The following is a 14975-nucleotide window of genomic DNA, read 5'->3' as shown; positions in this document are numbered from 1 at the left end:
CTTCCCTTCCCCCCACCTCCCCCTCTCCCATGTCCCTCCCACCCCAACTGTCAGTACTGTTGTTTTCTCTTCTTCACCTTCTAACGATCACACTAAAGTATTTACATACAAAATTACTTATCTGGGGTTTGCTTCAAAATGATAGGGGAGAAATAAAACAAAGCTATTGCAAAAAGAAAACACACACACACACACACACACACACACACACAGAACCAGTTGCCCTGGAGTTGGTTCTAACTCCAGGGCACCTCCCTTGCTCAAGGCAGAGGAGCCTCATCAGGTTCTGACCTTTGAGAAGGGCAGATCACCAAGCCCATCTCCTGAGGCCCCTCAGAGTGGATCTGAACCAGCAACCTTTCAGTTAGCAGCCAAAGGCTTAACCACTTGTACCCCTCAGAGGACGTGCGCCTCCAAATAAGACAAGGTCGGCCTGTGCTTGTAATCATAGCTAATCGTGGTTAAGGCTTGATATTGAGAGGGATGAAGGTGTTCGTTTTACTTTACTCTTGTTCATGCTGGAAGTTTTCATGGGTAACAAGTTAAAAGTGAAATGTTAAAATCATTCTAAAGGAATGTGTTTACAATGCAACTATGAGCAGAATGCAGAAATCGAGTGGAGTTCAACTCTGAATGTCAGTGGCAAAGAGGGAACAGACGTCGAACAGGAAGCAGGGCCGTGAAGGCGGTGGGGCAGGGGACTCCTTCCTGATGTCAAGACGCCTTTCCAGAGGCTCAAAAGCTTGCAGAGGTGGGGAGGACACCCATCCTTCCATTCCCCTCAGTGGGGGCTCTGCATGAAGGAAGAGCTGGGGGCCTCTACCAGCACATGGGGGTAGGGAGGAGGCAAGTGGAAGGCGGCTTTGCTGGAGATCACAAACTTGTGGGGCTATGAGGAGCACCTGCAGTCGGCCTGGGTCCCAACCCCGTTGGAAGGATGGCAGGAAGAGGACTGGGTGTGGGGATGTCTCGAACAAGCTGGGCCTTCTCAAAGTAAGGAACTATGCTAGTGTGCGCAGCTGATGGCCACTCGTGTAAAATGCATCTTTGGGCAGGAAAAAGCTACACAGGTTTTGTTTTGATTTGGTTTCAGGCGGCCTGAGATGGAATACATTGATTGCACCATACAGTTGTAAACCGCCTCCAATTCAGCTTGGCTTCCTGTGGCCCAGACCACCCCACAAGTGGGCCCTGGTGGCCAGCTCTACAGACTGGGAATGGGAGACAAAATCCAGAATCCCTCACCACGTAAGGCCACCCATGCCCTGGGCGTGGGGCTGGGTACAGACAGAAGGTGCTGGCAGATTCAGGCCAGCATTGGGACATCTCCAATCCCAGGAAGATCCAAGCTGAGGCCCTAGGGCTGGACAGGAGGCAGAGGGAGCCCACACACTGTTACCCACCCACCCCTCGCCCTCCCTCCCCGGGGTTTCCCAATTGGTTCCCAGGCAAGGCCCTCAGCACTGCCAGGGCGGAGGCGGGGGAGTCCCGGGCTCTGGGACAAGCCTAGAACCCCCAAGGGGTCTTCTTCAAGCCTAAGGTTTCATCAGATCCGAGAAGAGAGTCGCTGGCACTCCCGGAAGAGTCAGTGTTGCTACAGAACCACCACCTACAAGCTCCATAGAAGATCACGGAGGGGGGGGGGGAGCACCGGCGGCCATGAAAGCAGATGTAAATGGGGGGCCGGGGGGCCGAACTGTATGCACTCAGCACAGCTGACAGCATGGCCAGAGGCACCGGCAGGGCTGCCTCAGAGGATGGGCTCAGGCAAGAGGGGTGACACGTGGCAAGCCCCCCGGGGAGGGTCTGTCTTCCATTCATGTCACGCACAGGCTAGAATGCATGGGCTGCGTGACCACCACCAGGGACTTCCGTGTCTGATCACCCACTGTCAGTGAACGGAAATGTTTTTGGTTTTTTTTTTTTAGAGCCCTAACCCAAGTCAGTGTGAATCTGCCTGAGACAGTGGGGAACCTGGTATGGCCAAGTCTGGGGGTAGGGTGGGGGGGGCGCCCCATTCTGAGCTTGCTTTCGCTTTCCCTGCGTGATTTTCATCAGCTGACAAACTGAGCCGCCCTGAGGAACAGACCCTGGGGGACTTTCCTGTGCTGCTAGGCTGTCCAGCCTGACAGCTGGGGCCCAAACGTGACATCAGTATCTCAGGGCCTCTGAGCTGGGGGGCCTTCAAACTGGGACCCCAATGCCAGAAGTTCCTCTTGCTGCTGACCACAGCTGAGGGCACGGGTCAAACAGAGCAGCCCACCCCACCCTGTCAACTCCACTTCTCTCAGGTCCACCAAAGAGCCACACCAATAAGGGATCCCATTGGCCTGAGGAGTGTGGGGCACACACCCCTACACCTGAGCCCACTCCCAGCCTCTAACCTGGGGCCCTGTGATGTGGAGCAGTCAGGGCTCCTGCCTACCCCTCCACTTCCATATGGAAGTACACACACACACACACACACACACACACACACACACACACCAGTGGAGAGCCACCATCTGGCTCTGCTGAGTATGGCAGAGGGCAGTGTCCTAGCTCACCAAGTGGCCAAGGCTCCTCCCACGGGATGGGTGCAGAGAGCTGAGGGTCCCACAGGGGACCAAGGTTCCCACCAGAGTATAAGGTGCTGGGGGTTCCCCTCCGGCTCCACCATCCCCCAGCGAACAGTGCACAGCTGCCAAGTCCTGGAGGTTCTGGTGGAAACGTGGCTTCCAAGCTCCCCCAGGGAGGGCCAGGCCAAACAGCAACAGGCTTAATTGCGTGTTTACATCACACGGGCTTGTTTCCCTCCCCAAACACTGCAGGGTCAAGCACCCGGTCCACCCAGCGCAGCGGGTGGGCATCATCCTTCACCAGCACCCCAGGGCAGCCCTACCCCAGGGTAAAAACACCAGCCCACATCCTGCCCCAGTCCAGGGCCCTCAGAGCCCAACCAGCAGCCTTGGATCTACGGAAGGAGAGAGCCGGCACCCAGCCTTGAGTGGGGGAGCGCCGTGGTCCTGTGGCCACCTCCGGAGACAGTGCCCCATCCCTGGGCCTCCCAAATCACAACTGGAGCTGCCACATGATCGAGTAGCCACACCTTCACCCCACGGAACCCAGGGCACCAGTCTGCCCCACATCCCCTGCTCCCTCTCCTGCAGCTCTCACTGAGGGAACCACAATGCCCACACTCAGACCACAATCTAGGGGACAGGTCATGCCAATCCCACCTTGGAACTGTGCAGGACAGGCCCGTGGCTCAGGGACACGCAGAGCGAATGCAGGCCCCTCTGGACCTGAGGGTGAGGGCAGCCCTGGAGCCAGCCTGCCCAGACAAGGAGCAAGGATTTGGACAGGTCCCTTTCTCACTTCACCCCTGCTGTGAATGACATTTCCACCCGACATACGGAATCTCAGCCTAGGCTTTAACTCGGCCTCCAGGGGCTGCCTGCAGATCCCCAGGTTCGAAGCCCTGGTTGGCAACCCACATCTACCACCCATTCACTAACTGTGGGACCCCGGATGAGCTACATTAGGAAGTGATGTGCTGAGAACAGCCACACCTCCCAGGGGCTGTGGGCGGGTTACGTGAGGACCCTAACCCAGTGCCTGGTGCACACCAGCGTCAGCTGTGAGGCCTGAGAACAACACCGAAGTGGGAGAGGTCAAGTCCTAAGAACACCATTGAACACCTGAGTCCACCTCTACCTAGAGCAGCGGTTCTCAACCTGTGGGTCTCGACCCCTTTGGGGGTCGAATGACCCTTTCACAGGGATCACCTGATTCATAATAGTAGCAAAAGGACAGTAATGAAGCAGCAATGAAAATAATTTTATGGTTGGGGGAGGAGGTCACCACCACATGAGGAACTGTATACTGTATAAAGGGTCACGACATCAGGAAGGCTGAGAACCACTGACCTAGTGCAACAACTGCTGTGTTAGATGCCGTCACGTCAGTGCTGGCTCATGGCCCCCCACCGTACAACGCAGCGAAACCCATCGGTCCTGCGCCGTCTTCACAACCATCCCTGTGTGGGAGCCCATTGTGACAACCACCGAGGGCATGTCCAAAGCACGTGTGACAACGTCTCACCAACTCCATCCTAAGGCACATTCTGGCCATACTTCTTCCAAAACCAATTTGTTCATTCTTCCACAAGTTCACGGTATATTCAAGAGTCTTCACCAACACCCGTGATTCAAAAGCACCAGTTCTCAGTCTTCTGTCTTCACTGTCTCATGAGGCTGGACCGTGCGAAGAATGTGGAGTCGGGATTGGAGAAAGTCTCGCTAACACCCTGATGAAGGACAAAACCTCACTTGCTGGAAGTGAAGAGGCTTAGAAGCACTTAGTAATGAAGATCCAAGACTTCAGTACGTATTATATACCTCAATGTAAAAAAGAAGACACAAATCCTCACAACTGGACCAATAAACATCATCATGATAAACTTCAGGAAAGACTGAAGATGTCAAGGATTCTATTTCATTTGGATCCACAACCCGCCCTTGTGGCGTTGGGCAAGTGTTAAAAAGGTAACAAGGACTCGACGGAAGCCAAGCCCGCTGTCATCCTATCAATTCCGACTCACTGAGACCCCAGATGGGGCTCCCAGGGGGCAGGCAGCCTCACCCTTCTCCCTCCAGGGGGCTGGTGGGTTTGAACAGTCCAGCCTTACCCAGGGCCCTCCTGTGAGGATGAAGGTGTGCCGACTCCGAGCCATGGTTGTTCCGGCGACAGTCCCAGGATTCCCCTTCATTTCCGCACCCACTGCACTGGGTGTTCGGACGAAACCAATACACCCCTGCGACTTGTGTGAAACTGATGTTCCCCTCAGATCATTAACCGTATTCCTGGTAACTCAGGGAGCCAGCCTCTGCCTTCCTTCCACAGGGAAACAAGACAGGAAGGTCACTGGCCCTCCCTGAGCCTCAGTTTCCCCATCTGGAGCTCATGCCACCTCCCAGGTTCATCTGCCCTCCCATCCCACACACTGGGCCAGCTCTGGACCTCAAACAAAGGCGAGGTGTGCTCTCCACACAGACACACACCCCCACCCACACCCACACCCTGGGGGCAGGTGCCATCTGCTCCAAGGGTGAGAAGGACCAGCCAGGTGTGCTCCTCCCAGGGCACACCAGGACTGCCCCAAGCTTCCTCCCCTCCGGATAGAGGCTTGGGGCAGAAACGAAAGTGAAACTCCCTCCTCACAGCAGTCCTCAAATCACCCGCACCCCCCCACCCCAACCTCACCACCACCACCCCCTCCAGGAGGCAGTGAGCCAGGACAGGGGCCAGGGCCAGGGCCAGGTCTGGTGCTGACACAGGAATACACACACACACACACACACACACACACACACACACACACACACGAAGACATGAAGGGAAGTGGTAGGTACCTATCTGCGTCTGTGCTATTGGGGGGGGTTCACTAGAGGAGAACAGAGGCACCAGTCTTGGGAGGGCAGGAGGGCCAGGCAGGTGGGCGCTCATGAGGGGGCGGGCAGCCTCTGACCACCTGCCTTGCTCCACAGCGCCCACTTCCCAGATGGGGGAGCTGAGGCTGGGGGAGGCAGGATACTTGCCCAGTCACATGTCCTGTGGCTCCAAGTTCAATGCAATTCCCCACCACCCACTCACTACCCTGCTAGATCTCATAACTGCACATAGAAAACACGCCAATGGGAAGGGAGCCCAGGTGGCACGGTAGTCCAGCAGCCACACCACAGGTTGGGTTCAAACCCAGCAGCCGCACCACAGGAGGAAAACCCAAACACACTGCCATCCGGTGGATGCTGACTCACTGCAACCCCACAGCCCAGAGGAGGCCTGCCCCTGTGGGTCCCCAAGGTTGTAATTCTTACGTGTGCAGACCACCACCTCTTTCTCCTGTGGTTTGGACTGAGCGCTTTAACCTCGGCGCCACCTTGGCCCTTCCCACAGGAGAAAAGGTGGGGATCTGCTTGTTCCTGTGAAGTTGTCAGCCTGGCGTCTGCCCGATTCGGAAGGGCTGCTCAGGACAGAGCATCAGCCAGCAGGACCCAAGAGAGCAGGCAGAAAGTCCTGGCAGGGTGGAAACAGCCTGGCTGCAGAAGAGGGAGACTGTGCAGAGAGAGAGAGAGAGCAAGCATGGGAGAGAAAATACCTGGACAGAGAGGGTGTGGACAGAGCGCGCAGACGAAGAGTGCAGGCAGAGGGGCGTGGGCAGAGAAGGCGTGGAAAGTGAATGAGCGTGGGCAGAGAGCAAGGACAGGCAGTTCGGGAAGACAAAGCATGGACATCAGATGTCCAGCCTCCAGATCAGAGAGACAATACACGTCTGATCTTCAAAGCCGCCCGCTTCGTGGCACAGTGCCGCTGGCTACACTCCCGCATCTGTTTCCAGACTAATAACTGGTGTCACGTCTGGCCCGGCCAGAGCCCAGGAAGGTCAGTCCTCCTGCACAAGGACAAGCCCCTCGACGGGCCCTGACTACTTTATGACTACTCATAAAGCCCCACTGCAGCCCAACCTGACCCGACAGAGCAGAACCACCCCAGAGGGTCTCCATGGCTGTCATGAAGCAACTTCCACGCAGTTTCCCACAGAGACTGGTATGTTCACACCTCAGACCAGCCAGGCACTTGACCACTGTGTGTCGGGACTCCTTCTGCAAGTCAACAGCCCTGGGACGGAAACTTTTTCAAGAGGAGAGAAGCTCTCAAAAGGCAGCAACCAGCAGGCCAGGGGAGCCAGAGTGGAGGCCCAGCCCTGCCTCCTGCTGGGGGCTCCCAGTAGCCCCTCAGGTGGCCAGTGCCAGAGTAGATCCAGGGAGCCCTGTTGGAAGTGGAAGGTGGCCTGCAGGGGTACCCAGGACTGCCTGCTGCTCCCCCAGAGGCCTCCCCTATAGGTGCATAGGGCACTGGGGCTGGTAACAGCAGCAGGCGGGTGGGCGGGAGGTGGGCTGTGTGGACAAAGCAGCAGACATGGCCTGGCCTGTGGCCTTCCAGCTCCTCGGACCTGGTCCTGGGCCCTCACAGTCAAATGTCACCTTCTCAGCCAGGCCTTCACTGACCACTGTGAGCAATTGTGGCTCCAGTCACACCGCTACCCCCGGGCAGGCAGCCACTCGGGGTGTGCTGATGGAGGAAGGGAAGGAGTGACAGCAGGCCTCACCCCCACCACCTGACCTCCCCCCAGCTCAGGGGGCACAGAGCCTAAATGCAGGCTGGGGGCACACCCTGGGGACCGTCACAAGTCTCTGTCTGTCATGAGGACCTGCCGAGGTGATGGTCCCAAAGGGCACTGCTTCCTGAGGGAGGCTCCGTCCGAGCTGGCCAGACAAAGCACCATGCACACAGCCCACTGGACGCCAGGCCGCTGCAACAGCGCACAGCCCCAGAGGAGGGGCCTGTCTGACACAGAGGGCGTTGGCCGACAGGGAGGGGGACCCTGGATTTGGGGGGACAGAGCTCCCTGCCATATTCCACTGTGCGACTTAGACAGGTAGAGCCCAGAGGGCCTTGTTTCTCCCTCCAGAACAGGGTGTGCATCAGAGACAGGGCGGCCTGCAGAGGCCTCCTGAGGGGCACGGCGTGTCTGGGCCTAAGAGCATCCTCCTCCCACCTCCTTTTTAGGGGACGGAAGGAGGGGAGCAGCTTCTGATCATCCACTTTCTAAAAGGAAGGCTGCTTTTTTTCAAAAGGTAGCTCCTCTGCCTATGAGTCGACCCTGACTCCTACGCATACAATACCCACTGCCATGAGTCAATTCCAACCCACAGTGACCCTCCAGCACAGCACTGACCGGGGGTATGTGACCATCAGCCTCATCTTTCTGAGTGGTTGGTATAGGCTTGAACAGCCAGCCTTGTGGTTAGCAGGCCGATGCCTGACCCATGGCGCCACCAGGGCCCCCTTCTATATGGTGAAGAGCCTCCTGAGTGTTCTGGGAGTCTCCACAGTCCACATACACAACAGCCCGTGGACGGACCCAAGGACACCTAACAACCGCAACATGGATGTTCTCCGTGCCCTCTGCAGCTCCTCACCAAGTGTCCAACAGGTGTCCCGATCTACTGAACCACACTGGGGGGATGCCATCACTGACCACAGGGCGGCACGATGGTTAGGAGTGGGCCCCCAGTCCCCAGGTATGCACTAGCCTCAGAGCACGGCCAGTAGCGTGGGCACCTCAATCTTATTCACAACACAGGATTCGTGAGCCTAACATAAAACTGTCCACCCCCGTGCTTGGCCAATGACGTCCTAGTGGCGCCACAGTCAAAGCGCTCAGCTATGAACCGGTGAGATTTGAACGCAGCAGCTGCTCTGTGGGGGAAAGATGTGGCGGGCTGCTCCTCTGTGTCCCAAGTGTCACCGTGAGTCTCACTCGACTGACAGCAAGGACTCCAGCTGGGTGTTTGGATCAAACCCATGTGTCGACTGGGGACCATGCAGGTCACAGGTGCTGCTGTCATTGCCCCTGGAAGAGAGACCCAGCCCCACCTTTGTGACTCACTGCGGCGCTTCTATAAAATGTGCAGCACATGTGCCCTCTGGCCCCATGGCAATGGGCCCCAAGCAACAAATGGGCAAGGCCAAACACTGCCCCACTGACCACACCAGCCAGTGGCCACAGAGGGAAAAGTCGGGTCCATCATTCCAACCACCCCGCCAGGCGGCCATGAAACCAAAGGAGGTCCGCAGCACAAAACCTTCTCCGAGAGATAGGGAATCTCTCTCTCCAGTTCCACACTGTGTGGAGTGACCTAAGCCAAGAGCAAAACTGAATGCACTAAGAGAGGTGCATGCATTTGCACACATATGTACACACACATGCACGCACACTGGCTTTGCATAAAGTGCCTCTAGAAACAGGCAGGTGCCGGCAGTGCTGCCCGGAGTAACTGGAACCGGGGAACAAGGAAGCTGGCTGCCTTTGCACCGTGTGCGCTGAGGCCTCTGGCTTTGTCTTGCTGTTTAAAATGGCACATAACATGTTGAATATTCAAAAAGACAAAGAACAAAATACATGCTAGCTCGTGGTGATAACAAGGGTGTTGATGGCAACTCAGACTTTTCCAGAAACTCCACAAATGCTCCTTGAATCTCCAAGCTTTAAAAACAACAACAACAACAACAACCAGAAGCCTCTGGAGAGAAACAGGAGGCTAGTAACGCTGAGTGCAAGAATGAAGACGATGCTCTAACACCGACACTGTGGTGGTGAATTTACAGCTCTCCTGGATGTGAACTACTGAATTGTCCGATCTGTAAATCATATGCCAACCAACCTGCTGGGAAGAAACAGCCTCAAGCTGCCGTCGTCCGTCAGTGTCCCCGTCCATAAAATGGGTGCTGCCTTCCCAAGGTGTGAGATTCGGGTTCTGGAGGACAAAGTCTGATCCGGGCCAAGACTGAGTTGGGTCAGGTACCGGCCAGGCCCGTCTCCCTGGTGAGTGGCCCAGCCTAAGCTTCAAGCCACCAAACTCAAGTTCCTACAAAGACATCCCTTAGCATCCTTCCCTGGGCTTCACCTACACTTGCCAACTGTCACACAGAAGCTTAAATTCAGGCATGCCGAATGTCCCCACACCAAGAGGCACCCTTGGGGGAAGAAACCCCAGAGGCTCGGGCCTCAAGAACTGTAGCAGCTTTACACCTGCCTCGCTGCGATGAAGTGATGCCGACTCAGAGCGCCCCTACGGGACAGGGTAGGACGGCCCCTGGGGGTGTCCAAGGTTTCTTTACAGGAGAAGAAAGCCTCGTCTTCCTCCCATGGAGTTTGCTAGTGGGTTCGAACTGCTTGGCCTTATGGTTGGCACCCTAACACCTAACCACTACACCACCAGGGCTGGTTCAAAGAAAAAAAGACTTTTTTAACAGGTTGCCCTCCCGTCAATTCTGAGTCAGGCGGCCCTGTCATTCCCAGGGGATTCCATGGCTGGTTTTCTCGGAAGTAGATCGCCGGGCCTTTCTTCCGAGGGGCCTCTGGGTGGACTCCAACCTCTTGGTTGGCTGCCAAGCATGTTAACCGCTGGCACCGCCCGGGGACAAGTGTTTGTTTACGCGGCAAGGCTACAGATATTCTTGGTGCACAGCTGCAGAGGAAGGCTACGTTAGCACCTCCTCCCGCCCCCACCCCTCAGTGTGGTGCCAAATCCAAGTATTAAAACAAACAAACAACAAAAAAAACACCCACCCACAGGCTGGTAGCATTTAACCCTGGAAAAGAGCCTCCTCTCTCCAGAGAATTCCAGCATAGCCCGAGAAACAGAGAGGCCTTCAAGATGGTCCCATTTTAAAGGAAGAAATGAAGGCCCGAGGGCCAGGGCTGGCATGCCCAGGCACACTGCCCAGATAGTGTTCTGTCAGCCCAGCCTGCGCTCCACAAGGGCTGGGGCTCTGCCCCCGCTGCACCTGGCACCAAGCCTGGGTGCCACAAGGCTCGAGCTCCATGTGGGCACCAGCGAGCTGCACCAGGTGACCCTGTCAGAGGGGATCACCCCAAAATATCAACCTGCTTTCACACTTTTGTTCGGTACTTTTAGCAGGACTTCGTTATTTTATATTTAAGATATTGCTATTTATGGCTAGTTATAATAACAGAAATGGTTCTCATAAGCCTAGCTCCCATCTATCAACATACCTACAAGGATGAAACCCTACGATAATTTTTTTTTTTTTTTGAAAACCCTACGATAATTTACATCTTCAACCTTCTCATGGGCTTAGGTCAAGAAGCCCTGATGGGTTCGAGTTGGACTGCTTACCCACAAAGTCAGCAGTTCAAAACCACAGGTACTCCTTGGGGAAAAGAAATGAGGCTTGATGCCCCTGGAAAGATTTACAGCCTCGGAAACCCATCGGAGCAGCTCTCGTCAGTCCTCCTGGTCGCTGTGGATCAGAATGTTTCGCGACAATGAGTTTTGAGTTTGGGGATGTGCAGAGGTCAGAGTCCTCCTCATTAACTGAGAGTAATGGCGCTTGCTTAGAACGGCATTGGCGCTCGTGTGCTCTGAGCACATGCTGGTCTTCACGTACATGCTGCAGCTTCCAATGATGCTGGTATTTTCAGAGTGCTAACTGTAACACGTGGTAAGTAGTATTTGTGAACCTATATCAATAACTCTTTTGAGAATCAAGTAATAAAGGAAAAAAGAAAAATCCAACAGGCATCCAATACTGTAATCCCACATGGAAAGATTTTATCAAGCAATTTGGTCAGTATTCAGAGCTTCTAAGAAACACTCCACTTAACGCAATTCACAACTACACTGACCATCTCTAAGGCTATGATTAAAACTGATAGCAAGCATGATTATAGCCTCTGTATAGTCTGATACAGAGGGAGGTCCACTGGTGGGGGGCACCCTGAGTTACTATCCTGGGTGCTACCAACCCTGGAAAAGCTACAGGCGATCACCCAATCTTATAGCAAAGTGTGCGTGTGGGCACTGGAGAGCCTTTCGACCGCCTCTTGCAACACGAGTGCAGCCGCAGCAGAGGGCAGGGTGGGAACAGGGGAGACTGAGACCAGCAGAGATGATGACAGAGGGCACGCTAGGTCAGCCGGCCAGTGTTCCCAAAAGGGGACCCTGGGGATCTAGAAACCCCCTATAGTCCCAATTACCAGCGCTTTGTCTTTGTTTCTCCCCCTCAAGGCCCTTCTGGGCATCCTGAAATAAAACCGCACAGGGGGTGGGTGGGAGGAAGCGGCAAGGGGCTCCGTGTTAGGGAGGGAAGGGTGGGGTGGAAGAGTGTAAAAGAGGGCAACCAGGGCTCTGTCCCCCGAGGAGAGGGGAAGCCGGGGAGGAGGGCCAGGGGAACAAACAGGACCAAGAAAACAAGCTGACTCAGAGGCCCATCTGTTCACAGCCAGAGGCCCAGGCCCAAGGCGCCAGCAAGTTCAAGGGGTTGGCCATTGTGCCTCCCCGCAAGGTATCCGCGCAGGTGGAGTTCTTTCCAGGACCTGGCTCCAATCACCCATTAAGGCCATGGACAGTGATCACCACGGCCATCACCACCACCAGCCCTACCACGGCCGACACCACCATCATCACCGCCACCACCCCTACCCCCGCCACCATCCCCACCCTCACCCCCACGATCATTGCCCCCACTACCACCACCACCGCCCCAGAAAATAAAGCATAGTTAGGACCCTCCATAGACCACGGCTCAGCCTGGAAAGGAGAGGGTCCGTGAGGACAAGATGGTAGGGGCTGGACCCCCAGGGAAAGAGCAGAGTCCCAAAAAGAAAGGACTTGCTTTCTGGGCAGGCCTCAAGGTCACCGGATGGCCCCATTCTAGAAGTGTCATGAAGAGGCGCACAAGTTTCGAGCCTGCTTCTCCACCTGTGAAAACTAAGGTCTGGAAGAGATCATCTCCCACGTCCCTTCCTGCTCTGCGGTTTTTACAAGGCTTGACACTCAACTAAACAATGCATCCCCGGCCACTCGGTCATCCTCTCCGGTGCTGACACTGCCCCAAACATCCAGTCGGCCAGGCTCACATCTCTGGACTTTATCATTAGGGGATCCAGGGGAAATTCATCATCTATCAATGCATGAGTGTTTCACCCCCAGGTTCCCAATGTCTAAAAACATACCACTGTCCCTCCAAGATGATGTTCAAGCCACTGAAATCGTACCCTCGTTCACACCTGACCAGGTAATGCCAATGGGCTCTGGCCTCTAGTCCTAACGATTGTTGCAGCCAGTCTAGACCTGTGGCCACCAGGGGGCGCTGCCCTGGAAGTGAGAAAGAAGAAAATGGGGGACAAACTCTCATGTGGCCCTTTCATTCCTGTAAGTGACAGGGCCATCTCCAGCTTTCCTCGGCGGAAATAGAGTGGGGAATGGGCTTCCAAGGGTTCTAGAATGGCCCAGGGGTCCTCTGCCTTCCCTTGAAAGCCAGCAAGTTGGGCCAAAAAAACGAGTCTTTGTGCACGACACAGTGGGAGGTATAAAGGCCTTTGCTTCTGGTTCCCCCAATTCTGGCAGCATCGCCTGACACCACAGCCTGCTGTGCCCCTCCCCCTTGTAGATAACTGGAGGGGTGCCTAACGGGGGTGGGGGCAGTGGATCTGCAGGGCCAGCACGAGGGCCTAGCTGCCAGTCCAGGCGAGGACTGTTTTTCGAAGCTAATTACAGAGAGTAGCATACCAAGCTGATGACAAGCTCATGCCTCCGGTGCAAACCCAGGATGCCACAAATACACAGACGCAGCAGAGGGGTGCAAGGTAACATAACCAGGATACCCCAAGATCACGAGACTGTGGGGGGCTGAAACATCTTGGAGCAGAGCTGAACCCCAAGCCTCTGGGCTTGCCAAAGGGGCTTACCGGTTTCTTCAAGTTTCAAGGCCTTAAACCCTGTTTCCAGGAACAACGGGACAGGGCAGAGAATCACCCCACGGGGTTTCCAAGACTTACCTAGATGGGAGCAGATAGTCAGGTCTTCCCCACCCCCGACCCCACCCAAAAAGCAGCTATTGAGTTCGAACCTCCATCCTTCCAAGTTAGCAGTCAAAGCACTTTGCCACTGAGCCCCTGGGCTCCTTTCAGAGCCTCTAGGGGTCTTTTCCACAAGAAGGAGTACCTGGGGAGCAAGGTCCAGGGGTGCGTTGTGCAAAGGGTCCATTTTCAAACCCATGCCTGTGAGTTTCTCCTATTTTCCGGTCATTTTCAGGGGTCCCCCTTGGCACCCCGAAGAGCTTGCTTTCTCGCTCAGGGAGCCAGCCAGGAAGAAGGCAGGGGACATCTTGCCAAGGCCGACGGGTACAGAGCCAGGCTCTTGGGACAGGCATGAGGGGCACAGAAGTGACCCCAACCCCTCCTCACACTCCCCCACCTGCCTGCAGAGACCAGCTAAGACCCATCATTCCTCTCACCAGGTGATAAGCAAGCAGACTGCTCATGTCTTACAAGAGGTTTGGGGGACTCACCAGGGACACCAGAGTACCTAGTGGATCCTCTGGGAATGGCGTCAGGAGCAGATTCTCAGACTTTCACTTGGAGCAGGAGTCAGCCACGGGGGGAGGGGGGAGTGCAGGGGGGGAGGGGGGGTGCTTCCCTGAGGCAGAGCCATCATTCGACAGCAAGGTGAGCTGTACCTGACCCTCGACTGCAAACTTGAGTAATTTAGGAAGAATGTGAGCTTATTAAACCAAGGGTTCCACCACAGAACACCAGCTTGGGGGGTGGGGGCCGCTGGCAGTTCAAATGGCGGAAAGCCATTCCACGCTACGTGCACTGGACTGGGCACCTCTGCGCAGCCACTCCCTGGCAGGACCCCGGGCTCTGCCCCCGGTTCCCTCTCCAACACGTGGCCCCTTCACCACCCGGGCTAATCCCCAAGGCTGGTGCCAAGGCTCTAATGAGACAGCAAATCCTCATGCACACACCAAGTATTGCTACTCGCTTTAATTAGGCGTAACCCGGCGACTCGAATAAATGACAGCTTCGTGAGCCCAGTGCGTGCGGGGCACACAGTAGGTGGTCAGCACCGATTGGGGAGAAGGCAAGGGAGAAAACAGTCCGGAAAGTAACCTTAAGCCGCTAGCTCAGCCGGTGAGTTCCCGTCTCCCCAGCCTCCTCTGCCCACCTCTGCAGCACGCCCACCGAGCCCTGGACACCTGGGGGCTTCCCCACCGGGGTCTCCGTGCACCTGGAAGCCTGGTGCCTGCCACATCGCCGCCCTGGCACACACCCGCCGGCCACCAGGCTACTCGGGCTCCGGACCCCCGAGTGCCGCTTCTCCTCCGGCTCTACCCTCCCCGAGCAGCCGCGGGACTGCACCGGGCTCCGGCCGGCGTCCCCGGGCGTCGGCGCCCCGACCCCTTACCTGCACAGCTCGGCAAAGGCCTGGAAATTCAGCTTCTTGATTTTCTTCTCGCTCAGCCAGTAGCCAACCCGCTTCCCTTTCAGAAAGGTCTGCATCTTCCTCCTCGGGCGGGGGGCCGCGGCCGGAGGAGATCGCCCACAGGCCGAGGCTGGC

The 14975-nt window shown here is 56.1% G+C and overlaps 1 protein-coding gene across 1 annotated transcript in view; it reads right to left on the bottom strand.

Annotated features, from left to right (window-relative positions):
- ITPK1 (inositol-tetrakisphosphate 1-kinase) overlaps positions 1–14964 on the bottom strand; it is a 130886-nt gene extending 115922 nt beyond the window's left edge. The window contains exon 1 of the mRNA XM_004698767.2: positions 14823–14964. Within this exon, the coding sequence (XP_004698824.1) occupies positions 14823–14917 (95 nt within the window). The 5' untranslated portion in view covers positions 14918–14964. The remainder of the gene's footprint in view (positions 1–14822) is intronic.
- Between the last annotated feature and the right edge of the window lie 11 nt (positions 14965–14975).

The sequence above is a fragment of the Echinops telfairi genome, unplaced genomic scaffold (genome assembly GCF_000313985.2).
Source record: "Echinops telfairi isolate 266 unplaced genomic scaffold, ASM31398v2 ScPeMD7_18;HRSCAF=68, whole genome shotgun sequence".
In the NCBI taxonomy this organism is placed as follows: Eukaryota; Metazoa; Chordata; class Mammalia; order Afrosoricida; family Tenrecidae; genus Echinops; species Echinops telfairi.
The sequence above is the reverse complement of the archived record's forward strand: the minus strand, read 5'-3'. Positions and strand labels throughout refer to the sequence as shown.